This window comes from Hemiscyllium ocellatum, chromosome 12 (assembly GCF_020745735.1).
Source record: "Hemiscyllium ocellatum isolate sHemOce1 chromosome 12, sHemOce1.pat.X.cur, whole genome shotgun sequence".
Taxonomy (NCBI): Eukaryota; Metazoa; Chordata; class Chondrichthyes; order Orectolobiformes; family Hemiscylliidae; genus Hemiscyllium; species Hemiscyllium ocellatum.
Window position 1 is genome coordinate 84,548,273 of NC_083412.1, and position 27,320 is coordinate 84,575,592.

The window sequence follows — 27,320 nt, forward strand, 5'->3', positions numbered from 1 at the left end:
TCCCGTTTAAGTGGGTGACAGAAGTTCCTTCTCCTCTCTCCTTGTGTTTTTTTTTGCTATTGTCAATGTCTTCGTAATCTGCCTCCATGCATTTCATAGGAAACAAGTAAAAACACAATGATCTGTGCATATCAGACAATCAGGGGTGGGGATGGAGGAGGAAGGGTGGGGGGTGTTGTTTAAAAAAATGCACAGACATTCAGTTGCTCAGACATGTCACACCCTGGATCACAACAAAGTCTTTGCAATATCTGATTTTTTTTTAAATATTTTGGCAAATCTTTGATTATAAATATTGGAATCAGTAAAAAAAGGTAGCTTTAAATCGAACTATTTACAGCCTTGTACAGACATGCGGTTGTTATACCAGGGTGTAGGATTTTGCGTAAGGGTTGTTTCCTTGTTTCAAGTGACCGCGATTGTCCAGTAGAGATTCCTGGGAGCTGCTCAGTTTGGGAGCTTTGCCACGGTCTGCTCCCTCCCTCTGAGGTAATGTCGACGCGGTGCTTGATTGCCATTGCTGTGTGTCCCTGGAAGCTACCTCCACTGGGATTGGCTCCATGACTTGTGTGCGTTTCATGGTACTCCTTCTCTGTGGCTCCAGACAGGCATGCCCTTGACCAAGGTCTCTGCTTGGACCTGCCACCCCTCTGTGAATCAGGAAGTCCACCCTTAGGTATGGCGGAAGATGCATAAGGTCACCTGTGTAGACAATCACAACCGAATCATTCCTCTACATATAAAAGTGTCACAAAATCATGCAAACTCACATAAGAAAACTATTTGGCCCATCATGTCTGTACTGGCTCTTTCAAAGTGTCTTCCAATTGCTGCTAATCCCTTGTTCTTTCTCCCTGAAATTTTGTTCCATTTCAAGTATTGATATAATTCTCTAAAGAGAGTTAAATCTCCCTCGACTTCTCTTATAGGGTCATGGAGTCATGGAGTTGTACAGCACAGACCCTCCGATCCAACTTATTTATGCTGACCAGATATCCCAAATAAATCCCATCCCATTTGCCAGCATTGGGCCAATATTCTTTCTATTATGTACCCATCTAGATCCTTTTAAATGGTGTAATTGTACCAGCCTCCACTACTTCCTTTGGCAGCTCATTCCATACATGCACCACCATTTCCTGAAAATGTTGCCTCTTAGATCATTTTTAAATCTTCTTCCCTCCCAACCTCCCCCACACCTTAAACCAATGCCCTCTAGTTTTGGACTCCCCTATCCTGGGGAAAAGATCTTGGCTATTCACCTATCCATGCCCCTCATGATTTTATAAAGCTCTACAATGTCATCCTTCAACTTCCAATTCTCTGAGGAAAACAGCCCCAGCCTATTCAGCCTCTCCCTATACCTCAAACCCTCCAATCCTGGCAACATCTTTGTAATTCTTTTCTGAACCCTTTCAAGTTTCACAACATCTTTCCTATAGCAGGGAGACCAGAATTGCACGCAATATTACAAAAGCGATTTAACCAATGTTTTGTACAGCCTCAACATGACCTCCCAACTCCTACACTCAATGCACTGACCGATAAAGGCCAGTGTACTGAATGCCTTCTTTACTATCCCGTCTAACTGTGACTCCACTTTCATAGAACTATGAACCTGCACTCCAAGGTCTCTTTGTTCAGCAACAATCCTCCATACTTTACCCTTAGTGTATAACTCCTGCCCTGATTTGCCTTTCCAAAATGCAGCACCTCATATTTCTCTAAATTAAAATCCACCTGCCACTCCTCTGCCCATTTGAACAAGGTCTCATTGAACTCTGAGATAATCTTCTTCACTGTCCACTACCTCTCATAACAGATAACAATAATTCTGCATTAAATTGCATAAAATAATTTCTTCTCATCTCACCTCTTTCTCTGTCTTTTGCTTCCAGACCCTTACGTCTATGTAACTAATTTACTTGATTTGCTCTACAGGATTTTCACCATCATTATTAAATCTCTCTTAATGTTCTCTGCTCCCAGGAGAGCTGTTCTTCTTTATGACTGAGAGCCCTCATTACTGTTATCATTCTGGTAAACCTCCTCCTCGATCGCTCCAAGTCCCTGACACCCTTCCCAAAGTATGGTGTCCAGAATTGGACATAATAATCCATCTGAGGCCTAATCAGTATTGTACAAATGCGAGCATCTGAGTTGCCTTATATAGCTGTTACAGTTTAATTCCCATTGAGTTTGTGTGCAGGTAATTTTCTGCCCAATCCGATCAGAAAAATTACAACACACATCTGGAGCAGGTGGAACTTGAACTCGAGGCTCCTGGCACAGAGTTAGGGATACTACCACCGCACCTCAAGAGCCCTTGAAAGAAGGAAAAATTTAGTAGGCCCTTTTGCTAAAATGGAAACAGTTCCTGATTTATGGAGCAACACTGTGTGTGTTGATTAAACTGACAACTTGCTAGTCACTAATGTTACATTTTTATACAGTTACCACTGAGTTCTATAACCAACACAAAATTGTGGTGTATTGTTGTTGGAGGATGGACTATAGCAACTTACCAACAGTGTCAGCACCTTTTGGTCATGTTGTCTCCTGTCTACCTGAGACACCCTGCCATCCCAGCTCCGCTGGACTCTGGGGGAGGGTGGAGATCCCCAGGCTTGATCTTGCAACCCCGCTGCCATGTGAGGTATTTAAGTAGTCAACTAAGGACTATTTAAGGGCTTCATCCCCCCATCCTGGGCCCTAATAACCCCATTGCGAAGTGGTGAAAGTGAGGACTGCAGATGTTGGAGATCAGAGTCCAGAGCATGGTGCTGGAAAAGCACAGCAGGTCAGGCAGCATCTGAGGAGCAGGGAAATCAACATTTTGGGCAAAAGCCTTTCATCAGGAATTAGGCTGGGAGCCTCGGGGGGGGTGGGGCTGGGGGGAAAGAGGTGAGAGTGCAATAGGTGGATGGAGGTGGGGGTAAAGGTGATAGGTCAGGGGGAAGGTGGAGTGGATAGGCGGGAAGGAAGATGGACAGGTGAGACAGGTTATGAGGGTAGTGCTAAGTTGGAAGGTTGGAACTGGGGTAAGGTGGGGGATGGGAAAATGAAGAAACTGGTGAAGTCCACATTGATGCCATGGGGTTGAAGGGACCCAAGGCAAAAGATGAGGTATTCTTCTTCCAGGCTTCAGGTGGTAAGGGAGTGGCGATGGAGGAGGCCCAGGACCGGCATGTCTTCAGCAGAGTGGGAGGGGGAGTTGAAATGTTTGGCCATGGGGCGATGGGTTGGTATGGGTTTCCCGGAGATGTTCTCTGAAGCGCTCTGCGAGTATAGAGAACACCGTACCGGGAGCAACTATACTGGGATATAGTAAATGACATGTGTGAAAGTGCGGGTGAAACTTTGATGAATGTGGAAGGCAATTTGGAGCTTGGGACGGAGGTGAGGGGGGAGGTGTGGGCACAGGTTTTGCAATTCCTGCGGTGGAAGGGGAAGGCGCTGGGGGGGTGGAGGGTGGATTGTTGGGAGGGCATGGATACCTCGATACTGTCTTATCCCCCGGTCACGGAACTTCCCACTTATATTCAGAACACCATCCATGAACTCCATTTCCTCCAAGACTTCTGGTTCCCTGGCCCCCTACACCTCATCTTCACCATGGACATCCAGCTCCTATACACTTCCATCCATCATGACAAGGGCCTCCAAGGCCTCCGTTTCTTCCTCTCCTGACGTCCCCTCCAGTACCCTTCCACTGACACTCTAAGTTGTTTGCCTGAACTGGTCCTCACTCTCAACAATTTCTCCTTCGAATCCTCTCACTTCCTCCAGATGAAAGGGGTAGCCTGGGCACCTGTATGGGCCCCAGCTATGCCTGCTGTTTGTTGGATACTTGGAACAGCTTATCTTCTGCAGTTACACCGGCACCACTCTCCACCTTTTCCTCCGCTACATTGATGACTGCATCGGTGCCACCTCGTCCTCCCACGAGGAGGTTGGACAGTTCATCAACTTCATCAACACCCTGACCTTAAATTCACCTGGAATATCTCTGACATCTCCCTCCCCTTCCTGGACTTCACCACCTCCATCACTGACCTTTTCTACAAACTCACTGACTCCCACAGCTACCTGGACTACACCTCCTTCCACCCTGCCTTCTGCACCCTTATTCCCAATTCCTCCACCATATCTGGTCCCAGGAGGACCAGTTCCGCCACAGAACACTCCAGATGGCCTCCTTCTTTAACGACCTTAATTTCTCCTCCTACATGGCTGATGATGCCCGCCAGCTCATCTAATCCACATCCTGCACCTCTGCCCTCGAACCCCACAGCTCCAACAACAACAAGCCCAGAACCCCACCCCCTGGTCCTCATCTTCCACCACCACCTTCCGTGTGCATCGCATCATCCTCCACCATTTCCACAATCTACAAACAGACCCCACCACCAGAGATATATTTCCCTCCCTATCCCTATCCGCTTTTCATAAAGACCGTTCCCTCCGTGACTCCCTCTTCAGGTCTAAGCCCCCCCAACAACCCATTCTCCCCTCCCTGCTTGTTAATCTCTCCTTGCTGATCTCTCCCCATTTCCCCTATCCTGTGACCACACTGCACCAAACTCTCAATACCTGTAATCCTCAGTTGGTTCTTATTAAATTTAGTTAGAGAACCATTAGTGTAGATATTCATACCAAATGTTTGCCATAGAGGGCTACAAAGCAGCAAGCTTATCACTTCTAGCCTTACAGTGTACACAATTAAGTAAGGAAAATAATGTTTGCTGAAGGCGTAATAAAAGTGAGACGCACATCACTTAACAGTTCCAACATTTAAACTTGGAAAATGTCTGAATAAAAGATGAAGGAATGATATTAGCAACGTGACATAAAAACGGTTAACTGTCTACAAAGTATCTGAATACAATCCACCTCATGTATTTTTCACAGGTGCTGAAGATTCCATTCTCACTCCCACCCACCAATGTCCCAACATGATACTTTCTAGTGAAGTGAACACAAACATTTCAGAAACCTTCCAGCATCAGTCTGGTGCAGATAATTAACACAGTATCCTGTTTCCAAAAGAGTAAAAGGATCAGTTATTTTCTGGCCGCTTCTATGTTAAAGGGAAAGGGCACTTTCCAAGCAAGATCTATCATTCTTAAAAACTTATCCACAGAGTTTTCTCAAAAGAAATCCTTTATGATAGAGCTCTACCACTGGACCTTCTATTTATTTATTTGCATCTGGTCTGGATGTGTGAATACTAAAAAGTGGTTAACAGAAGAAGAAAAAATAAACATTAATACTTAAAAGCACACACACACAATTCGTAACCTTTAAAGAAACTAGCAATAACTTTCCAAGATGCTATGGAATCATACAAAAACAACAATGACTTGCATTTATATGGCATGTTGAAAATAGTATAATGTCCCAGGGAGTTTGAAGGAATGTTATCACATAAACTTTGTCACTTAGCCACATTGTAAAAGAGGAAAGAGGGAAAAAGTCCTGGAGGGTTAGGATTCGAATTCCAGAGACAAAGTCTCAGCTGCTGTAGGTGTGACTATGAACAATGGGAAATCACAGGGCTTTACAAGAGGCCAGTGAATAGAATCTCCTTTCCACATCTCACCGTGTAGTCATTCTACATCCTTCCTAAAGTAGGGGGCATAATTCAGTCCTCTTCCCTATGGCTTATATAGAATTGACATGCAGCTTCAGAACATGGTGGTATAATCCCTACTATCAAGATTAGGCCCTTACATGCCTGAACTTTGTTCCAACAATGAGCCAGGAGGAGAGGACTTCTGTGTTCTGCTTCATTTTTATATCCAAGTGTCGGGATATTAGGATATCTGCATAGAGCTGTAGTCTCCTGTTGGAATATCAGGATATAGAGTCATAGAGATGTACAGCACGGAATCAGATCCTTTGGCCCAACTTGTCCATGCTGACCAGATATCCCAACCCAATCCAACCCCATTTGCCAGCACTTGGCCCATATCCCTCCAAACCCTTCCTATTCATATACCCATCCAGATGCTTTTTAAATGTTGCAATTGTACCAGCCTCCACCACATCCTTTGGCAGCTCATTCCATACCACCCTCTGCATGAAAAAAGTTGCCCCTTAGGTCCCTTTTATATCTCTCCCCTCTCATGGTAAACCTATGCCCTCCCCTTCTGGACTTTCCCCACCCCAGGGAAAAGTCCTTATCTATTTATCCTATCCAGGCCCTTCTTGATTTTATTAACCGACAGAAGGTCACCCTCAGCCTTCAATACTCCAGAGAAAACAGCCGCAGCTTATTCAGCCTCTCCCTATAGGCTCAAATCCTCCAACCCTGGCAGCATCTTTGTAAATCTTTTCTGAACCCCCTTTCATGTTTCACAACATCCTTCCAAATATCTGAAATTAAAGTCAAATGATGGTCATGAAACCATTGCTGAATATTATTAAATACCCATCTTGTTCATGAATATCCTTTGGTGAAGGAAAACTGCTTTCCTTACCTGGTCTGGCTACATATGATTCTAGACCCACAGCAATGTAGTTGGCTCTCAATTGCCATCTGAAATGGGCAACTGGAATCAGTTATATCAGTTATAAAAAGGTCTCAAAAACTCGCACAGTCCTCCTTACTAATAGCGGGAGTGGAAGGGACAGGGGATGCAAGGTGTACACTGCCATATTGGGTAGGTTGGCTTACAGATGAAGGGCTCATACCCGAAACGTCGATTCTCCTGCTCCTTGGATGCTGCCTGACCTGCTGCGCTTTTCCAGCAACACATTTTCAGCTCTAATCTCCAGCAACTGCAGTCCTCACTTTCTCCTGGCTTACAGATAAGTCAAGCAATAGTCTGACATTGTCACACTCACTGAATACTCAACTTCTTGACAATGTCCTAGACAACACCATCGCCATCCCTGGGATTTTCAGTTTCTACTGGCAGAATGGATAGGGCTTTGCAGTCAGGAAGGAGTTGCCCTGTCAGCCCTCAGCATTGACCATGCACTCCATTGAGTCTCATGGCACCAGGTCAACATGGACAGGGAAATTTTCTGCTAATTACCCCTACTGTTTAACATTGAATATACCCACCATCATGCTGTGTAGCAATATCAAGATGCTAAATGGATGGATGTCAAGTAGATCTAAAACTCAAATCATGAGGTATTTGAGCCATCATCAGGAGTAGAATTGTACCCCAATGAGCAGCCTCATTGTCCAGAATATCCCCATTCTACTGTTACCTTCTGCTCCCATATCCTGGATGGGTACAGCCTCATATCCAAGAAGTTCAAGAATAATTTCCCACACACCAACAGGTTTAAGAACAGTTTCCTACATACCAGCTGTAACCTTGTATGCCTTGCTCTGTCTAAGCACCCTATGACCCGTGTGTCCTTGTTTCTATGATCTGCTTGTATTGCTTGCAAAACAAAGCTTTTCACTCTACTTAGGTACATGCGACTACAATAAATCAAATCAAATCAACACCTTCCAAGTCAAAGTAATCCATTTGATCAGCAGAGTGTTCACTATCTTCAACAGCACTGTGCACAATCTACAAGATACAAACAGCAATGCTTGAAGGTACCTTCGATAGCATGTTCCAACCTGACCTCTGCCATCTGGAAGGACAGGGAGAGCAGATATATGGGAACACCACCAACTACGAGGTCCTCTCCAAGATCCACATGATTTTGACTTGGAACTCCTGCACTGTTACTGGGTCAGAGTCCTGGGCGTCTCTTCTTAACAGCACTTTGGATGCACCTACACCACAAGGACTGCAACAGTTCAAGAAGGCAGCTCACTGCCAATTTCTCCAGGACATTTAGGGAAGTTCAATAAAAACTGTGTCAAAATCCTAGAAGTCCCTTCTCAAGAGCACTGTGAACACATCTACACGACAGACATTGCAGCTGTTCAAGAAGGCAGCTCACCGCTATTTTCTCAAGGTCAGTTGAGAATTGGCAATAAATGCAGGCTTAGCCAATAATGACCACATCCTGTGAAATGATTAATTTAATAAAGCCGAACTAGAATTGCGGGAATCTCAGTTTAGACAGTCTTAGCCAGTTAGTACGGGTATGGTTAACTTTAGCCATCGTGGGTTTGGGAATGGCAAAGGACTACTAGGCTTTCTGATCCTACAGGTAAAAGAAGCCTCAGTGATTAATGGATCAAGATTGTGCATGATGAGAATGAGAGTTCTCCAGTCTCTGTTTTGGAGGGAACCATTGGAAATTGAATTAACTCAGTCAGTGAAGATAAGTGAAATCCTAGAGATTGGAATGGAAGGTTAGGAAGAATGAGTTTCAGACACTGTTGAAGAAATTAGGCCGGGCGCTGGCCAAGGTATGAATAATGGAGTCACTACATACAGGTTGCAGCATTGATTTTTGTCTTACTTAGTTGAAGGCATTTTGCCTGATCTGCAATTTCATTTCAAATAATAAAGCAGCCAGAGAACTGAGAGTGTAATCAGAGAAACAAATGTGGATACTGCATGTGCAAATTTGACACCATATTTATGGATGAGGTGACACCATACCTGAAAATCAAAGAAAACATGGACGGAAGTCCATTAGAAGACGCCATGTGGGTGTAGTAGGAGAAACCTTTACATAAGGTGAAATGACAATGCAGGGAATAGGAGTGGAGCCGGATGGAACATTATGTTTAGAATAGATAGAACGGTATGCCTGCTCGCATGAAAATCAACTGCAATAGAGCATTCAGCCCTTCGAGCCTGCAGCATTATTCAATGATGCCACGGTTGATCTGACTGTAACCTCAAATCCACAATCCTGCCTACCACCACTAATGTAGCATTCTCTTGCTCAACAAGAGTTTATCTACCCCTGCCTTAAAAACAGTCAACAACTCTTCTTCCATCACTTTTTCAGGAAGAGAATTTGAAGACCAATGACCTTCAATGAGAAAAGAAAATTGCTTGATCTGTTTTGAATGGATGATCTTTAAACAGTGACCTCTAGTTCTAGATTCTCCCACAATAGGAAGCATTCTTCTCCAAACTTATACTGCAAAGATGCCTCATGTTTCAATAAAGTCATCCTCACTTTTCTGAACTCCAGCGGATGCAAGCTAGCTTGACTGATCATGAGACAACCCTCTCATTGCAGGTATTACTCACCGAACTACCTACAGTTTATTTACACCTCTCCTTAAGTAAGAAGCCAGTGTACATAGTACTCCAGAGATGGTTTCTTTGGTTCCTTGTGTAACTCAAGCATGACCTCCCTTACGTTTGTAGTCAATTCCCTTTGAGATAAATAACCATCTGTCAGATTCCCCAGTTATTTGCTGTATTTCATGCATGAGGACACAAAGAGCCATCTGCACCTCAGAGCACTGCAATCTCTCACCAATTTGATAATAAGTTTCCTTTTTATGTTTTCAGCCAAAATGGGCAATATCATATTTTCCCACATTATACACTGCTCCCTCACCCAAATGATATATATCTGGTATATCTAATTCATATCTATGTCATCTTCACGACTTAGAGATCAATCTTCTACTCATGGCAATATATTATCCACTACACCATGAGGAATGTATTATTTTATACAATCATACAACATGAAAACAGACCTTTTAGTCAATCTCATCCTTGGTGATCAGGTTTCAACATAACTAGTCCTATTTGCCTATGTTTGGCCCTTATCCCTCTAAACCTTTCCTATACATGTACCTGTCCAAACGTATTGTAAATGTTGTAATTGTCCCAGCTTCTACCTCAGGCAGCTCATTCTATACATGCTCTGCCCTCCACCTGAAAACGTTGCCCATCAGGCCCCAATTAAATCTTTCATCTCTCACCTTAAACCTATGCCTTCTACTTTTGGACAGCCCTCCCTTGGAAAAAGGAGTTTGTCTATTTACCCTACCCATGCTTCTCATGATTTTATAAACCTCTATAAGGTCACCTCTCAACCTTCGATGCTCCAGAGAAAAGGTCTTAGGCTCTATAACCTTTGCTAAAAAACCTTTGATGTAGAATCTCACCAAATGCCTTTTGAAAATCTAAGTATAATACATGCACTAGTTCTCCGTGATAATGTGTTAACTTTTCAATTAACTCCAATAGATTGGTCAGACATGATTTCCCTTTCACAAAACCATGTTAACTCTGCCCATCTACCTTGAACCATGCTATAACTTCTTTTATAATAGTATCTAACACATTACATTTGACAGATGAACATTAGAATAAGTAAATAAGTATATTATATATATAGAATATATATTTACACATGTAGGGCATAAAGATATATAGAAAAAATATAATATGAAGGAACAATTACAATTAGATGTATGGTTTAGTTAGAAGATTGCAGGTTGAATCTACTGACTGGCATTAATAATAAGCTACAATAAAACAAAGAACTGTTTGGATGCTGAAAATTTAAAACAAAAATAGAAGTTTCTGGAGAAACTAAGCAGATCTGGCAGCATTTTTGCAGAGAAAGGTAATTTAACATTTCAAGTCTCATGACCTTTCTTCAGTCACTGGTCTCGAAAACATAAACTCTGCTAGTTTTGACAATCTATCAACAAACAGATTGAGTTCGACTGCATCTACCACCCCATTAGAAAAAGAACAGGAAATGACATCAACACAGAAAATGACATCACCACAGGAAATGACATCACCAACCCAAACATATAAATAGAAAGCAGGAAGCATATACACCGCTTTGCCTGAGGCCCACTGAAGATGTTACCTAGTAGAGTGACAAAACATCTAGAAATGAACCTCCCAGCTCAGTGAGCAAATCTATATCCATAAACTCTGCTTTCTCTCCATTAATAATGAGCTATATTTTTTCATATGTTATAGCTAAAAGTTAATGGTTATTATTCGTGCAGTAAAGATTTTTCTGATGCTTAACTGGCTTCATTACGATATTACATTCTCTTCTTTCTAATTCCGGCCATTTGTTTTGAAAGTTGGAGCATGTTTTGAATAATTAGGTCTCAGTTGTTTGATGAATGATATTTTTACGATCATTTATTTTGAATCCCAGTTTTTAGACATTTGCATGGTTGCAAACCAATCACTCAAGCAAGGAAAACACAACAGTGAGTCTCTCAAATTCAAACAAAAACAGTAATTGCTGGAAAAGTTCAGCAGGTCTGGCAGCATCTGTAGAGAGAAATCTGAGTTAACATCTCTTTGGGTTCTTTCAGCATCTACAGTTCTTTCGACTTCTTTGTTCAATGAGTCCGCAAAGCCTGAAAAGACCAGGTCGAGTCAATCTATCCCTGGTACAGGACATGTTAGGAGATATGTGTGTATGAGAGAGAGGATTGACTGCAAGAGACTGAAATTACAAGGCCTCTGGCATATTCAAAATTTTAAAATTTCAGTCCTCCTGGGGGCTTGCTGATTTATTGAGGTAATGAGCTTACATGGATTCATTTCGAGTTTACACTTTTGAGAAAAATGATGGCTGGAGGGAGAAAGGGCACAATCCAGTACATTTCAGAACTGAAAAAAGAAATGGGCAAGGTAGTTCTGCATTATATCCAGCCTTCAGTGCCATACCATAAACAGCACTGCAGGAAGATTTGATTAGACTGATCTCCATCCTGCTTTTGTAGGCATATGAGAGCTAAGAAAAATGGTCTACACACACACACACACACACACACACACACACACACACACACACACACACACACACATCTACCACACTTTTCCGATATTTAGTAATGAGTTTTCTACCTTTCAAGGAAGGATACCAGAGCTACATGTTTCCACTTCTTATCAACGTTATCCTCTCTGTCATAGTTACTATGCACTGGATGCATAAAGATGTATTTTGCCAATCTCAGAAAAAACACAAGATGATAGTTTCCTTAGCAAAATGGATAATTGCATTTACACAGGAGTTGCAACTTTAAGATCTGTGAAAGCATCTTAAGGACAACAAAGTTGTATCTGAAGTACAGTCATTGTTCTAATGTAGGAGATGTGTGGCCAATTTATAAACAACAGTCTGATAGACAATCTGAGAACTTTGATAGGCTAATTCAAAACAGTGCTGTCAGATCTTATATACCATCTGAGAGAGAAGATGAGATTGTTTTAGCTTCCAAATGAAAAACAAATCTTCTGACAATGCAGTGCCCCTCAACATTACATGAGAGTACAAGCGAAAATATATGTTAAAGAATTTGGAAGGGCTTTGGGCCAAAAAATATTCTGACCCTGACATATGGGTACAATTAACTGAGCTGTGGCGGCCATCTTGTGGCTCTTGTCATCCATCTGCCTCACAATCTATGGCTGTTAATCAAGAAATGAATTTTGAGTTGTATTGCGCCACTGTTGCAAATATCTAGCTCACAGTTCATGTGCTTTAATGTATGATTTTTATTTGAGAATTAAAGACTTAACTGCAGAAAATGAGGAATAATGCAATTAAAGCCAGCTTGGGGTCCATTACATGTAAAGCATTGGGGACTATGTTGACTTAAAGGATTAAAAGCTGCAAAGGTAAGATCATAAAGCACCTTACAATGCTAACAAATTGGAGACATGATATTTATAATCCTTGCATTAGGAGAGGTGCTTTGTTTTGGAACCTAGAGATGCATTAGCTTAAAAGCAGTCAGTAAAATATGAAAGATTATAAAACCAATTTACTTCATCAAATCAAAGAAGAAATTGTAAATGAGGGATAATTAGGTGAAAGATGGTTTGTGAACATCCCAGAATAGGCTACATTACCATGGAGATGGATGGAGCATAGTGATGGTCTCTAGTTTTGATTTATCTGGGTATTTGTTGGGAAAACAAGTTACGATTTAGACCTGGTGTGGTTTGTGACACACTTTGAGAAGACAGCCAAAATAAATTATAGTTAGTTAGATCTGTTACTGTTGACAGAGCAAAAAACTAACTTCAATATTCATTGTGCAGAATGTGGCTGAGGCTTAATCTCAATTTAAATCTTTTGAGGGTACAGAAGCTAGAAGAATGCCTATTTGGAAACTAGTGCAAGAATCTACAATGATCCACAACAGAACCTTGTGCCAAAGAAAATAATAAGCAGGTTAGCTTGAAAGTATTGAAAATTAACCAATTATTGAGGCACTTACAGTCAAGAGGATATAAATGTATGCTTTACTTCTGAAAATATGATTCATTCATGGGATGTGGGCTTTGTTGGCTAAACAAGCGTTTATTACTCCTGAGATGGCGGCGTCCTGTTTTGTGCCGGGTATGGCTCCAAGCAGTGAAGAGATTCTCCAATTCCTGTTTACTCCAATTCTTATTTACTCCAATTCAGTTAGGGCTCCTTGAAGCCTTACTCAGGTAAACAATCCTTTGATGTCAAAGGCAGTCACTCTCACCTATCCCTGGGGTTCAGCTCTTTTGCCCATGTTTAGACCAAGGCTGTGGTGAGATCAGAAGTCACATGATCCTGGCGAACCTCAACTGAGTGTCACTGAGTAGGTTAATTATTTGCAACTGCCACTTGATGACACTACCAATGACCCCTTCCTTCTCTTTACTACAAAATGATTAGTGTAGACTGACGAGAATGGTAATTGCCTGAGTTGGATTTGCCCTGCTTTTTGTGGACAGGACACACCTGGGCAAGTTTCCACATTGTTGGATAGATACTATTGTCATAATTGTACTGCAACAGCTTGGCTCAGATAACAGCTACATCTGGAGCACAAGTCTTCAGTGCTATTATCGGAATGTCGTCAGGGCCCATAGACATTACAATATCTAGCGTCTTCAGCTCATTCTTGATAATTTGGAACAAATTGAACTAACTGAAGGTGGTGCTAAGGAGAATTTTCCAGACAGTTCAGGCTTATTTATAAGTGGCAGAATTAAGTAAGTTTTAGATTGAAATGTTTTACAGGGAAGTCCTTGGGGAGAGTAAGAGGTAAACCTGAGTGTATAACATACATTGTTAGACACCATATTGCTGAATTGATTTGTTTTATACACAACTCAGTTTATTTTGAGAAACCATACGCAATCTTGTTGGGTATATCTATTTAGTTAAAACAAGATGCTTGGGTTTCTCTTTAGAGGTTAATGGTCCTTAACTAGATCATAACATTACAATTATGCGGTTTTGTGAACTCATCTAATGTTGACCATTTTACAGTCAGACATTAAAATAAGTGACTTTGGACTCAGTATTCCTCTGTCAGTGTGGTCAATATTCTCAACGTTCAGACCTTTTAAAGACAGTATGACTATAATGCAAAGATCTTAAGAACAGTTGGAAATGAAATAAAGACCAATATTTTTAGAATGAAATCATTTTATTTGGATTCCTGAAGTGCTCCTTCATGGTTTCTTAAAACTGTGATGTGACTGATTACTGAAATTTAGCATAAAAGAATGGGAGACATGGAGAGAAAAATAATGTTTGAGTGAAGAGGACTCAGGTCCCTGAAGGGATTAGTGGTGCATGCATTAGCAGGCTAATAAATGTCTTCTCCCTTTATTGGACAAATATTTAAGTACAGCAGCATCAATAAAGCAAACTTCCAAGAAAATCAAATACTGTAATCCCATCAAACTATTTTGGTTCTTTAATTCCTCTACCACCTCTGTCCTAACTGACAAATCTTTCCCAAAATGGCTGTTAGATGAGTTAAGCTTGTCTCATTGAGATGCACTTTTTATATGTCAGTGAGGTTAGCTGATAAAGTCAGTAATTGATAGCAATCTTAGATTTGAGGAACAAATGGAAGGAATTATGTAGTATCTTATAATGCCTTCAAAAGATCTCAAAATGCTTCTCACACTGAGCTAATGTGAGTGAAGTGTGTTTTTCTTTCACAAACAATGCTGTAGTCATTCGGTTACAAAACAATGAGTTGATTGATCAACAAGTGTGGACTTTGCTAAGAAAGGAATGTTAGCCTGAGCTCAGCTCGCAGCTTTCACCTTTATCAGCGCCACGAGAACAGAAACCGAAGGAGTGTTCTGAGGAAGGGTCACCAGACAAATTTAATTTCTCTTCACAGATGTTGCCACACCTGCTGAGCTTTTCCAGCAATGTCAGTTTTTGTTAGGAACTGGAGGAGGCTGTTCAGCCACTTCAGCCTCTTTCACCATTGAGTTTGAAGATGGTTGGCTTGTTTTTTCACTTTGGTCTCCTGCCTTGGTCCCAAATCTTTAATAATACTTGCCTAACAAAATTCTAGCAAGTTAGTTTTGATAAAGAAGTGGAAGAGTAAATGGTGAGGGCAACATAAACATTTTGCAGAAGGATGTAGACAGGTTATGTGGGCAAAAACTTGGCAGATAAAATATAGTGCTGGCAAATGTAGGTAATGCACATTGGCAGGAAGAATAGAGAAGTTCAATTTTACTTAAATGGAGAAAAACTCAGAGATTTGGGAGTCCTCGTCCATGAATCATAAAAGAGTAGCATTGAAGTGCAGTGGGTATTAGGGAAGGCAAATGGAACGTTGGCCTTTATTACAGAGGGAATGGAATATAAAAGTAGTCAGTTTGCTAAAACTAGATTAGAGTGGTGCTAGACAAGGCACTAGTCACACTGCAGCTGGAATACTGTGAATAGTTTTGGGCCCCTTATCTAAGAGAAGATATATTGGTACTGGAGGCAGTCTTGAGAAAGTTCACTCAGCTGATTCCAGGTATGTAGCAAGGTACAAGGACAGGTTATAAGTAGGTTGAGCCTACATTCATTGGTATATAGAAAAATAAGAGGCAACTTATTGAAACCTACAAAATCCTTAGGGGACTTAACATAATAGATGTGGAAACGCCATTTTAACCTTATGGGAGATCTAAGATCATGGGAAATAATCTCTGAATCAGGGATTTCACATTTAAGACAGATGAAAAGGAATTTCTTCTCTTAGCCGGCAGTGAATCTGTGGAATTCTTTACCACTTATGCTGTTAAGACTGGGTCATTGAATTGATTCAAGGCTAAGATACTGATTTTTAATCATTAAGGAAACTAAGGGTTATGGAGAAAAAGCAGGAAAGTGGAGTTGAGGATTATCTGATCAGCTGTGATCCCATTGAATGATGTAACAGATTCAATGGACTGAATGGCCTAATTTTGCTCATATGTCTTATGGTTTGTGGTACCAGTTCTGTAATTGATCTCATGTTCATAGGGATTTGAATTAATAAGTGAATGGCCCTTCCAACAATGTAACATTTGGCTGAGTGTCAATGGTGAATAATCGCTCAAATCCTACCAAGTTCCTCACTTAAAGACATAAGGACAACTCAAAGAAGGCTGTAGAAGGAATCGAGCAATTCCTTGAAAACAGGAGGTGGACACTAATAAAATTCATGAGATCTTAATAAATGTTAGTCTCATTTGTAGATACACATTCTGGGAGCTAGATTGACAATAACACCACAAAGTGAATGTCAAAATATCTACAGGTGGATGGGAAAAATTATTTTCCTGCAAGAAGTGGCTATAAACTTGTAACTTGTGGTGGAAATAAATTCAGTGGTGATTTTGGAAAGGTAACTGGATAATACCAAAAGGAAAAGAGTTGCAAGGAAAAATGAAAAGTGCAAATGAACTAAATTGATCTTTAAAGGAGTGGGTGGAGACCTGATGGCCAAATGGCCTCCTTTTGTGCTTTACTATTCGATGATTCTGTTATTCTAGTTCAAAGTCTCACCTAATTGACTACTATTCCCAAAGTGCAGTCCTCCCTCAGGACAAAGTATCATTATAGATTAGGAGCTGCATGTTCCATGCTGTGCATTTTCTCTTCCATTAACACTGAAGAACTTTCTAATATTGAATTCATTCTAATGTTAAAAAAGAACTCTTCCTAAATATCTCCTAACAGGAAATCAAGAATTGCAAGTGAATGACAAGGTGTTTTGATAAAGTACATAGAAAGAGAACACTCCCACTGCTGAGAGGGTCAGTGACCATATGATGTGGGTTTGCAGGTGCAGCAGGTAATTAAGGAGGCAAAGGGAGTATTGTCCTTCATTGCTGGAGGGCTGGAGTGTAAAAGCAAGAAGGTTGTGCTGCAGCTATATAGGGTGCTGGTGAGGCTACACCTGGAGTACTGTATACAGTTTTGATTTCCTTATTTGAGAAAGGATACACTGGGGTACAGAGGAGGTTCTACAATGAGAGACTGAGTAGACTGGGATTATATTCACTGGAATTTAGAAGAATGAGGCGGGATCTTATAGAAACATGTAAAATTATGAATGAAGTCGATAAGACAGAAGCAGGGAGGTTGTAGGTGAAACTAGAACTAGGGGGGGCATAACGTCTAAATAAAGGGGAGCAGATTCAGGACTGAGTTGAGGAGGAACTTCTGCATGCAAAATGTTGTGAATCTATGGAATTCCCTGCCCAGTGAAGCAGTTGAGGCCATCTCAATGAATGTTTTCAAGGCAAAGATAGATTTTTAAAACGTAAAAGAATGAAGGGTTATGGTGAGCGGGTGGTTGAGTGGAACTGAGTCTAAGAAAAGATCAGCCATGATCTTATTGAATGGTGGAACAAATTTGGTGGGCTGAACAACCTACTCCTGCTCCTAGTTCTTATGTTCTTACGTTTGAGAGAACTTCAATTACAAACCAGAGATAAGATGAGGAGAAATGATTTTACTTAGTACACTGTCATAAATGAGTGAAATTAGATTCAATTGTAAAGGTATAAGCACCAAAGGCTGATTGGCCTCCTTGTATGTTGTATAATTCGATGCTACACTGTGTGTGCTGAGTAACTGCCCTGTGAAGTGATTAGATTGGAAATAACTTTAACAAAATACATGACTAAAATATTCTGGCGAGAAGTAGTTTTGAAAGAGGTTAAGCAAGCAAGATTGATAGATAAAAAATATATTGTGACATGCTCATTAATGACACCCTTATGGCCAAACACTGCTACTGCTTCAGAGACATTGATCTACAGACAGGGCTATCATTAGTTTCGCAGCAGAGAACATGAATGCCTGAGGTGAGTGTTGTACTTGCAGACTCTACTGTTCGACTGAGTTTACAACAGCAGAAACAGTGTTTGAAGAAAAACAAGTTCTTCTCTTTCCCTTCGCTGATGGCAAATGGTGCTGACCGTAAACCTGTGAGAAAATTAGATCTTGCTCTCCTGATAGCTATGTAATGCCCATGATCATATTGAGCCCTTTGTTTGTTTAAAACTTACAGATGTTTCAATTCCATTCATTCCCGCTTCACTCTGATCAGGTCAAGGAGTGGGAGTGGAGAGCAGCATTCTGGTGCAGCACAATAATTGATCATCTGAAGATTGAAATTATTCAGATCTGAAGTCTGAATGATCCCAGTTACACACCAGGGAAAGTTGTCTACTTGGCATCTAAAAGTTTCCATCAGATTTCTGTGATTAAACTCATTGAATTCACTAGTTCTCCAAGGATGACCCACATGCAGATCACTAACTCATCAGGAATACCCACATATACATCACTAACTCACCATGGATACCCACATGTACATCACTAACTCACCATGGATACCCACATGTACATCACTAATTCACTATGGATACCCACATATACATCTGTAACTCACCATGGATACCCACATGTACATCACTAACTCACCATGGATACCCACGTGTACATCACTAATTCACTATGGATACCCACATGTACATCACTAATTCACCATGGATACCCACATGTACATCACTAACTCACCATGGATACCCACATGTCCATCACTAATTCACTATGGATACCCACATATACATCTCTAACTCACCATGGATACCCACATGTCCATCACTAACTCACCATGGATACCCACATGTCCATCACTAATTCACTATGGATACCCACATGTCCATCACTAATTCACCATGGATACCCCCACATGTCCATCACTAATTCACTATGGATACCCACATGTACATCTCTAATTCACCATGGATACCCACATGTACATCTCTAACTCACCATGGATACCCACATGTCCATCACTAATTCACCATGGATACCCACATGTACATCTCTAATTCACCATGGATACCCACATGTACATCTCTAACTCACCATGGATACCCACATGTACATCACTAATTCACCATGGAAGATTTCATTGAAGATCAGAACTACATTCATCTTAATACCACGAGAGATCAGGTATCAGTACTAAAAAGCAGATTTGAATTTGAAAGTGAATTGAAGTTTGAATTCTCAATCTAACATTTAAACTCAATGTAAGACTGAAGCTGAAGCTAATTGACTTATTGTTGTTAAACCTTTGCCAATCCTTGGCATACAGTGAGACATTTGAGGTACATTTTCAAGGCACTGTGACATACCTGGTCGATGTGCTTTGGGCACTGCCATGTTTGCCACCCTTCCTGCATCCTGAGGTTTTGGTGGTGATGCAGTAAACCTGCAGATGCCCGATTCTGAAGGTGTGCTGGATGTTAGGCTGTCTGTGTACTCATTGGTCCCAGCTGTCAGCTGCTCCGAAGATGTATCCGATATGAAGCATTCCGTGATTGTAAACTTGGCGTGCCTCAACTGCTCCTCCATCTTGGCATGTTCATAAGCACGTGCCAGCTCCTCATATGTGGAGGAGGCACTCTCTGTGGAGACCATGCTACTGCGTGCTCTGTCTAACAGGAGAGAACATTACTCAGTACAAATCCAAACTCCAATTTTCACAGTGTGAAAGTTACTTTCTGATGGAATGTGTAAGTTAAAGGGTTCTCTTAGATGTTTTCTCATCTCCATATAATTCCTGAGATCTGCTGCCCCTAGTGGATAGACATGGAGGAGGCATGCAGGCATCAGGTGACATAGGAGTGTTGGAAGGGTGGACATAGCGGAGACTGAGGGGTATGTTCAAGTGCCTCACAATCTGATATAAAAAGGGTCCAAAGTTCCAGAGAAAGGAGGCAATTCTTTTAACCAGGAGAAAGTGAGGACTGCAGATGCTGGGGATCAGAGCTTAAAATGTGTTGCTGGAAAAGCACAGCAGGTCAGGCAGCATCAAAGGAGAAGGAGAGTCGACGTTTTGGGCCTTGAAGAAGGGCTTATGCCCGAAACGTCGATTCTCCTTCTCCTTGGATGCTGCCTGACCTGCTGCGCTTTTCCAGCAACACATTTTTAAATTCTTTTAACCAGGCTACCTCACTTCTGAGCGATCTCTGGAGGTCACAGTTCCAACCCCAGCTCCCAATTGCATGTCCAGAGCAAAGATTACATGCATGGGGTCATACCCATAGTGATGGATATGCTGGGTTTCTCAAGGTAAGCTTCTCGACTCCGTGGTGAAATACCAGGCGACAGTATTCACATTCCCAATTTCTGCCCCATTTTTCCCCAAAGGCCAAAGAATAAACAGTGAGGAAATTGGGTTTTAAACTCTTTGTAAGTCCCAGGATATGCCTTGGCTGTAAATTGTGTGATTCTGGAAATCATTTGCAAAGGCTGTGTAAACATTGGAGAGAGTCTACAGGAGATTTACTCGAGTCATAGGGCTGTACAGCATAGACACAGGCCGTTCAGTCCAACTTGTCCATGCTGACCAGGTATTCTAAATAGGTCTAGTCCCATTTGCCAGCAATTGGCCCATATCCCTCCAAACCCTTTCTATTTGCAACTAGATGCCTTTTAAATGTTGCGATTGTACCAGCCTCTCACACTTCCTCTGGCAGCTCAGTCCACCATCCTATACATGAAGAAGTCTCTTACGTCCCTTTTAATTATTTTCCCTCTCACTTTAAATCTATGACCTCTAGTTTTGGACTCCCACACCTCTGAGAAAAGACTTTGTCTATTTATCCTATCCATGCCCCTCATGATTTTATCAACCTCTATAAGGTCACCCCTCAGTCTCCAACACTCCAGGGAAAACAGCCCCAGCCTATTCAGCCTCTCCCTATAGCTCAAATCCTCGTAAATCTTTTCTGAACCTTTCCAAGTTTCACAACATGCTTCCTATTATGGGAGACCAGAATTCCATGCAGTAAAACTAAAAGTGGCCCAATCAATGACGTGTACAGCTGCAATGTAATCTCCCAACTCCTATACTCAGTGCATTGACCAATAAAGGCAAGCATATACCTTCTTCACTATCCTATCTACCTGCAGCTCCACTTTCATGGAACAATGAACCTGCACTCCAAGGTCTCTTTGTTCAACAACACTCCCTAGGACCTTACCATTAAGTGTATACATCTTGCCCTAATTTGCCTTTCCAAAACGCATTACCTCAAATTTATCTGAATTAAACTCCACCTGCTACTCCTCAGCCCATTGGCCTACCTGATCAAGTTCTCATTGTAATCTGAGATAACCTTCTTTGCTGCCCACTACATCTCCAAGTTTGGTGTAATCAGCAAACTTACTAACTATATCTCTTATGCTCACGTCCAAATAATTTAATAAATGACCAAAAGTAGTGGACCCAGCACCAATTCAAAGGGGTAATTTGTGATGAATGGCTGATTTCTGGACCCAAGTGAAATATCGGGCTAGAGTTTCTGTAGAATTGGAATCTCAAGCATCTCTGGCCCTTATTTTTGTTTTTACAAAAGAAGGAAGCTCCACATTTCTGAGGAGATTCTGTTTGTGTTTTCCTCAGAAATGTTGCACTTCCATTCTGACAATGCTTTTGTAGCACTGCTACTGTCAAAGAGTGTAAGGCAAGTGTGAGGAGCTCTTGTGGTCATGGTGGTGTCCTTACTTCTGAAAGAGGAGCCTGGATCCAAAGGGGATGATGGCCTTGTGGAATTATCACTGGAGTGTTAATCCAGATACCCAAGAACATTCTGGGGACCTGGGTTCAAAAGCCATCATGGCAGTTGGTGGAATTTGAATTCAGTGAAAAAAAACTCTGGAGACTAAAGATCATCATGAATCTATTGTTGAATTTCAGGGGAGGGGAAAAAAAAACACCTGGCTCACTCATCCTCTTTAGGGAAAGAAACTGCTGTACTATTTGGTCTGGCCTACAGTCCGGACACACAGCAATGTGGTTGACTCTTAACTGCCCTCTGGGTAATTAGGGATGGGCAATAAATGCTAGCCTAGCCAATGACACCCTCATCCTGTGAATGAATAAAAAAAAAGTCCCATCTACTTCCAGACGCATAATGACACAAACAAACACGTTGATTAGGAAATATCTTTGTGGTAAGTGTGCTGGGAGGGTGTGGTGCCTGATGGGTAGGGGGAGGGAATGATGCCAGCTAGGTAGAGTGACAGCTGGGGAGTGAGTTTGTGCACCATGGATAGGATGCCAAATAGGCTGCATCTAGGGCATCAGGAAACAGACTGCCAGCTGGGTAGGATGCCAAGATGTAAGCTGAGGGGTAGGTTTCCAGGATACAAGTTGGTATAGGGTGCTGGTGAGGCCACATCCAGAGTACTGTGTGCAGTTTTGGTCTACTTTCTTGAGAGATGATGTACTAGCGTAGGAGGGGGTGCAGAGGAAGTTCATTAGGTGTATTCCGCAATTGAGAGGGTTGGCATATGAGGAGTAAACAGGGGCTGTACTAATTGGAATTTAGAAAAATGAGGGGTGATGTTATAGGAGCATACCAAATTATGAAGGGAATTGATAAAGATAGAAACTGGTGGGTGGAACTAGAACTAGGGGGCGTAGCCTCAAAATTAGAGGCAGCACATAGAACTAAGTTGAAGAAAAACGTATTTTCCCAAAGGGTTAGGGATCTGTGGAATTTCCTGCCCAGTGAAGCAGTTGATGCTACCTTATTGAATGTTTTTAAGGCAAAGATAGGTAGATCTTGAACAGTAAAGGAATTAAGGGTTATGGTGAGTGTCAAGAGTGTGGCACTGGAAAAGCACAGCCCGTCAGGCAGCATCTAAGGAGCAGGAGAGTCAACGTTTCGGGCATAAGCACTTCATCAGGAAAGCGTGAGTGAGTAAGATGTTGGGTGAGTGAAGTTGAGTTCACGAAAAGATCAGCCATGATTGTATTGAACAGCGGAACAGTTCTGATGGGCCAGATGGCCTAGTCCTGTTGCTGGTTCTTATGTTCTTACGTACATGCACATAAGACATTACAACTAACAGGACAGGAGGAGAAAGTGGATAATAGTGTGCCTTGGGCTTTATTAATAGGGATATAGAATAAACGAACAATGAGATTATGTTGAATTTAGAATCCCTATGGTGTAGAAGCAGGCTAATCATCCCATTGAGTCCATACCAACCCTCTAAAGGGCATCCTATCCTGACCTACCTCAACCCTGTAATCCTGTATTTCCAATGGCCAATCCACCTAGTTTGCACATTTTTCAACTGTGGGAGGAAACCAGAGCACCTGGTCTCTGTGGATTTTGTATGTTCTCCCTGTGTCTGCATAGGTTTCCACCAGGTGCTAAGATGTGCAAACTAGGTGATTTGGCCATGGGAAATGCAGGGTCACAGGGATGAGGTGGGTCAGGGTAGGATGTTCTTCAAAGGGTTGGTGTGGACTCAATGGGATGCATAGCCTGCTTCTACACTGTAGGGGTTCTAAATTCAGCATAATGTCTTTGTTTGTTTATTCTATGTCCCTATTAATAAAGTAAAAAGTGAGGTCTGCAGATGCTGGAGATCAGAGCTGAAAATGTGTTGCTGGTTAAAGCACAGCAGGTCAGGCAGCATCCAAGGAATAGGAAATTTGATGTTTCGAGCATGAGCCCTTCATCAGGAATGAGGAGAGGGTGCCAGGCAGAATAAGATAAAAGGTAGGGAGGAGGGACTTGGGGGAGGGGCGATGGAGATGTGATAGGTGGAAGGAGGTCAAGGTGAAGGTGATAGGTTGGAGTGGGGTGGGGGCGGAGAGGTCAGGAAGAAGATTGCAGGTTAGGAGGGCGGTGCTGAGTTGAGGGAACCGACTGAGACAAGGTGGGGGGAGGGGAAATGATGAAACTGGAGAAATCTGAGTTCATTCCTTGTGGTTGGAGGGTTCCCAGCCGGAAGATGAGGCGCTCCTCCTCCAGCCGTCGTGTTGTTATGTTCTGCCGATGGAGGAGTCCAAGGACCTGCATGTCCTCGGTGGAGTGGGAGGGAGAGTTAAAGTGTTGAGCCACGGGGTGGTTGGGTTGGTTGGTCCGGGCGTCCCAGAGGTGTTCTCTGAAGCATTCCGCAAGTAGGCGGCCCGTCTCCCCAATGTAGAGGAGGCCACATCGGGTGCAGTGGATGCAATAGATGATGTGTGTGGAGGTGCAGGTAAACTTGTGGCGGATATGGAAGGATCCCTTGGGGCCTTGGAGGGAAGTGAGGGAGGAGGTGTGGGCGCAAGTTTTACATTTCCTGCGGTTGCAGGAGAGTGCCAGGAGTGGAGGTTGGGTTGGTGGGGGGTGTGGACCTGACGAGGGAGTCACGAAGGGAGTGGTCTTTGCGGAACGCTGATAGGGAAGGGGAGGGAAATATATCCCTGGTGGTGGGGTCCATTTGGAGGTGGCGGAAATGGCGGCGGATGATACGTTGTATGCGGAGGTTGGTGGGGTGGTAGGTGAGAACCAGTGGGGTTCTGTCTTGGTGGCGGTTGGAGGAGCGGGGCTCAAGGGCGGAGGAGCGGGAAGTGGAGGAGATGCGGTGGAGGGCATCGTCGATCACGTCTGGGGGGAGTCTGCGGTCCTTGAAGAAGGAGGCCATCTGGGCTGTACGGTATTGGAACTGGTCCTCCTGGGAGCAGATGCGGCGGAGACGAAGGAATTGGGAATATGGAATGGAGTTTTTACAGGGGGCAGAGTGGGAGGAGGTGTAGTCCAAAGCCCAAGAAACACTATTATCCACTTTCTCCTCCTGTCCTGCCAGTTGTAATGTCTTATGTGCATGTACGTAAGAACATAAGAACCAGCAGCAGGAGTAGGCCATCTGGCCCATCCGGCGTGCTCTGCTGTTCAATACAATCATGGCTGATCTTTTCATGGACTCAGCTCCACTTACCCACCCGTTCACCATAACCCTTAATTCCTTTACTGTTCAAAGGTCTACCTATCTTTGCCTTAAAAACATTCAATGAGATAGCCTCAACGGCTTCACTGGGCAGGAAATTTCACAGATTCATAACCCTTTGGGTGAAGAAGTTTCTCTTCAACTTATTTCTATGTGCTGCCCCTCATTTTGAGGCTACACTCCTGGTTCTAGTTCTATCCTCCAGTGGATACACCCTCCATGTTTCTAGCTTATCTATTCACTTCATAATTTGATATGTTTCTTTCAAACCACCCCTCATTCTTCTAGATTCCAATGAATATAGTCAACTAAGGCTGGAATCAAACCCGGGTCTCTAGCATTGTGAGGCAGCAGTGCTAACCACTGAGCCACCCCAAACTGTATAAGGCACTTGTTATATCTCAGCTGCAATATAGTGTGCAGTGCTGGGAGCCGCACTATATGAAGGATGTGAACACATTGGAAAGAGCACATCTGAGGGTTATGATACAGCATTTCCAATGCAGAGTACTCAGTAAGAAATGGATAGCAATGTCAATCTAGATTTTTGTGCTCAGTGGCTTGGAATGGGATTTGAACTTGGTGCCATTCACAAAAGTACAACAGTGGTTATAGGATAATGTGACTTGTTCTGTGGTTGTGAAGCATGCTATAAGAATGCAAGACTTTCGTTTTCGGAGAAGTGTGGCATTATAGTGACAAACTCAGCATACTGTAAATGAGCTCATAATGAGACTAGCTGCAGCTGCTGCTGACCTCCTGGTCTGTTCAGCAGCACTGCGCTATATTGTCGAGAACATTTCAAATTATAGTCCAGATGAGTCATAAAAACCGTCCTGTTAGTAATGCAGGGGGGAGTCATTTCTTGTGTGTAAAGGACAGGAGACCCATATGGTCGCCATTATTTTGCTGCTTGATATTCATTTTATCATTTCTGCATGCGAAGGAAGTCCTATCAGCTCCCTCAACCGCCCTTTCCATGTTTTATACTCTTGAAGATAAAGTATGAAAAATCATCGAGCATCATCTACTGGATAATGATTTCCTCCATTGGGGGATGGATGATGGAGAGCTTCTGTGCAAGAGTGCAGTAATACCTGTGTCCTGAGATGGACTGACACTGTAGCTGTCACTTTCCTTATCAACAGATCCCGCAACATGTGGTGTTGGCATTCTCCAGTCAGTTGTTAGCGTGTGAGCAGACACGGTTGGGTGGGGTCTGTTCAGTGTCCACTGGCTGGAGTACCTATTGCGAGCTGATGGAACTCCCTTCACTGTCCTGCGGGCTGTGGGATCTAAAGATCACAAAATTCAGAAAATGAACACCACTGGTCAACGGAAGCTGAATGTCACGATGTGTCTAATTTCTGAGGATGGTGGAAGTCTGCCATCTCTGTGTCTCAATAACAAGAATCCAAATTGGACAGCTTTGCAACTCATCATTCGTTCTAATTGCATTGTAGTACATTTTCAGCACTCATAGCTCTAATCATGTCTGTTTCAATCTCTGCTGAAAAGACCATAGTCTGGGACAATATACAGCATTCACAATCCAATTGAACTGTGTAATCACTGCAGACATAAACCCTGAAATTACACTTGATGGTTCCTTATGGTGTTTATTTGTAAGTTACAGTGCAGCTTTAGGGTCACTTACTGTGCATAATTTGACGGTAGATGCCTTTCATTGAAGGCATACGAGATTGCATCTAAGTGTGTTTTTGAACAATTTCACTCTGTAGACCACGGCCTGTAGAGATCCTTTCAAGGATAGCTGAATAAGATTCATGTGCATGAGCTTTTACAGAACTTGCAGTGCAATCTTTGTTTCACAGGGGGCTCAAAATGGGCACAAATGCTCGAACTGTATCAGCAAAGATGTTAATCCTTGAATACGTGTTTCAGGTTGGTCCTGAAATTCCAACTTGTTTTGCCTACTTCAATGTAGCGGGTGGGGGAATTCTGGCTGGTATTCAGTATGCACTTCCTGACTGTCATATTGCAGCTTTAAGAGGCCCCTTGGCTCCCCAAAAAACCAGGTGTCAAATGCGGTTGTATTTCAAAGTCAAGCTGTTATTCAGTTTATGTGACATTTGTATAATTTACAATCTGATCTTCACAACAAATTGGCGTAATTGTTAATACAGACCTTTAATGCTATTGCACACTGATTTTTCTCCATGCTCTCATGAAATATTTACAGAAACGACTCTGTTATTTTCCAAAGCATTCTGAATTATTTACATCTAATTAAACTGCAATGATCATCATTTTAAACAATGCGGCATTCCCTCGTGCAGATCTGCAGTGAGAGATCTAATGCACCGCAGGCTTGAAAATTACAAGCAAAATTAAAATACTTTCAACTTTGGTATTCCTATCTTCCATCATAAATGACT

At 42.3% G+C, this 27,320-nt stretch overlaps 1 protein-coding gene across 5 annotated transcripts in view; it reads right to left on the reverse strand.

Annotated features, from left to right (window-relative positions):
• Nucleotides 1–361: 361 nt before the first annotated feature.
• The window catches only part of LOC132820866 (cell adhesion molecule DSCAM), a 597,498-nt gene continuing 570,539 nt past the window's right edge, over nucleotides 362–27,320 (reverse strand). For 2 of the 5 annotated variants that reach the window (XM_060833218.1, XM_060833221.1), the window contains 4 exons: nucleotides 26,019–26,216; nucleotides 19,317–19,619; nucleotides 14,589–14,591; nucleotides 362–702 (listed from right to left, as the gene is read on the reverse strand). In XM_060833218.1, coding sequence (XP_060689201.1) covers nucleotides 362–702; nucleotides 14,589–14,591; nucleotides 19,317–19,619; nucleotides 26,019–26,216 — 845 coding nt within the window. Of the gene's footprint in view, nucleotides 703–14,588; nucleotides 14,592–15,025; nucleotides 15,029–19,316; nucleotides 19,620–26,018; nucleotides 26,217–27,320 lie in introns of all 5 variants that reach the window. The other 3 variants (XM_060833220.1, XM_060833222.1, XM_060833217.1) reach the window with 3 other exon arrangements.